The sequence below is a fragment of the Nestor notabilis genome, unplaced genomic scaffold, assembly GCF_000696875.1.
Source record: "Nestor notabilis isolate BGI_N333 unplaced genomic scaffold, ASM69687v1 scaffold5986, whole genome shotgun sequence".
Taxonomy (NCBI): Eukaryota; Metazoa; Chordata; class Aves; order Psittaciformes; family Psittacidae; genus Nestor; species Nestor notabilis.
The window spans coordinates 182,018-183,818 of NW_009931461.1; the positions used below are offsets into that span (position 1 = coordinate 182,018).

At 37.3% G+C, this 1,801-nt stretch overlaps 1 protein-coding gene across 2 annotated transcripts in view; it reads left to right on the forward strand.

Annotated features, from left to right (window-relative positions):
• Positions 1 to 1,801, forward strand: part of MAPK10 (mitogen-activated protein kinase 10) — a 71,534-nt gene that overhangs the window by 52,997 nt on the left and 16,736 nt on the right. For both annotated transcript variants that reach the window (XM_010015915.1, XM_010015916.1), the window contains exon 9: positions 1,623 to 1,747. In XM_010015915.1, coding sequence (XP_010014217.1) covers positions 1,623 to 1,747 — 125 coding nt within the window. The remainder of the gene's footprint in view (positions 1 to 1,622; positions 1,748 to 1,801) is intronic.

A 1,801-nucleotide genomic window follows, 5' to 3' on the forward strand; every position in this document is an offset into this window, starting at 1 on the left:
GTTGCTCAGTTTTTCTTCTCTCTAGTTGCATTTGCTTTTAATCTAATTAATTGCAGAGACAAACGTCTGCATGGGTTTTGTTCAGCTGAGAGGCAGTTTTTGGAAATTATTTTTGGAGACCGTGGTGTTTGGGCAGCCAAGGGAACATACATTATCTCTGACATGTTGAGTATATCCCCATGGTGTTCTGCATGACGTTTCTGTACCATGAGAAACTGAGGTGTTCCTACATTCTTGTTCTTAAACTTGTCACACAAAGAAACATTAGAACTTTCACTGAAAGATGTCAGCATTTGCAGTGGGGTTTTTTAGATGAAAAATACCAGTTCAGCCAGATTTGTGCCTCATAGGTTTACCTTTACTAGACAACAAAAAGATATTAGCAACGTCAGCCATGTAGCTGAGGTTTAATATCTGCTATTGGTGGATTTCTTTAGGAAAATGCTGTGGGTTGGTTTGTATATGTGAATTAGAGCACCAACTTAATTTCAGTGTGATGAGATATACCCCTGTAAAATACAAGTTACAGTGATCTTAATCATATATTGAAGTCTTGTTTTGCCTGAACAGGGCTGGAAAGAGATGAATGTGTGTTTAGTATAGAAAGGATTTCTCATCACAGCTCTGGAATCCCACAAACTTGTACTGTGTATCAGTTCTGCATCAGTTGAATACTTGGGGCCACTTACTACCGTGGCGTGTAAAGGTTTTCAATTGCTTGCAATTTGCATGTCATTACATTACCCAGAATACTCTTCCAATTAACAACTGTTTCATAGCAAGGCTGCTGTCTCGGCTCTGGGAGTGAAAGGTCTGAGCAGATGCTTTTGGATACATAGAATTTTATATGCTTACTACAACAAAATTGAGTAATGGAATTTTCTTGGATTTGCAGCTAACGAATAGAAATGGCTGTCAAACAGTGCTGTTATCTTTTGGATCAGGAAGCATGTGCATTTGAGCATACTGAATGCCAGTTTTCAAGATACAGTCACAGAATAAGAAAGTGTATTAAAAAAAATCTGCTTGCGCAACACTGTATCATCCCATCACCTATTTCACCATGATGTAATGTTAATGTTTTAATTAGATATTGCTTTTACTCAGTCTAATAATATTTTTGCACTTACATCTCTATTTTTTTCCTTTCATTTTCTTTTTCATTGACACAGGAAATAATTTTGAGCATGGAAGAGCTTAGAACATTATGTCAATAACACTATAAATATATGTTGTTGTATTTTTTTCCCATGGATTTATATTTGTTACAAACTCTAAACAGTAAAAACAATTTGGGTAATAGAAGGATGAGGCTGTGGCCTGACAGGCACAATGGGCTATATTATCAGGTAAAATAAATGTTGCAATATAATTAAGACTGTGCTTTTTAGTAGTGGAGAAGGATGTATCCCACTGATTTAAACTTTGTTATGTGGGACAAACAAAACTGAAGCAGCTCCAAGGCACTTCTGTACAATTATGTACTGATTCCAGGCTGCAGACTTGACATTATTGCTTCCAATGGGTTGTGTCATTGTTACTTTCCTAACCCAATTAACCCTCCCCTGGAGGCAGCAATTGTTTTGTACTAATACTATGTTCATCTGATTTCATTGTTCTAGCCAGCCAAGCCAGGGACCTTTTATCAAAGATGCTAGTCATTGATCCAGCCAAGAGAATATCAGTAGATGAAGCCTTACAGCATCCATACATTAATGTCTGGTATGACCCAGCGGAAGTGGAGGCGGTAAGTGAGTCATGACTCCTTACTTCAGACTGCTAAATGCAAATATGATTGATA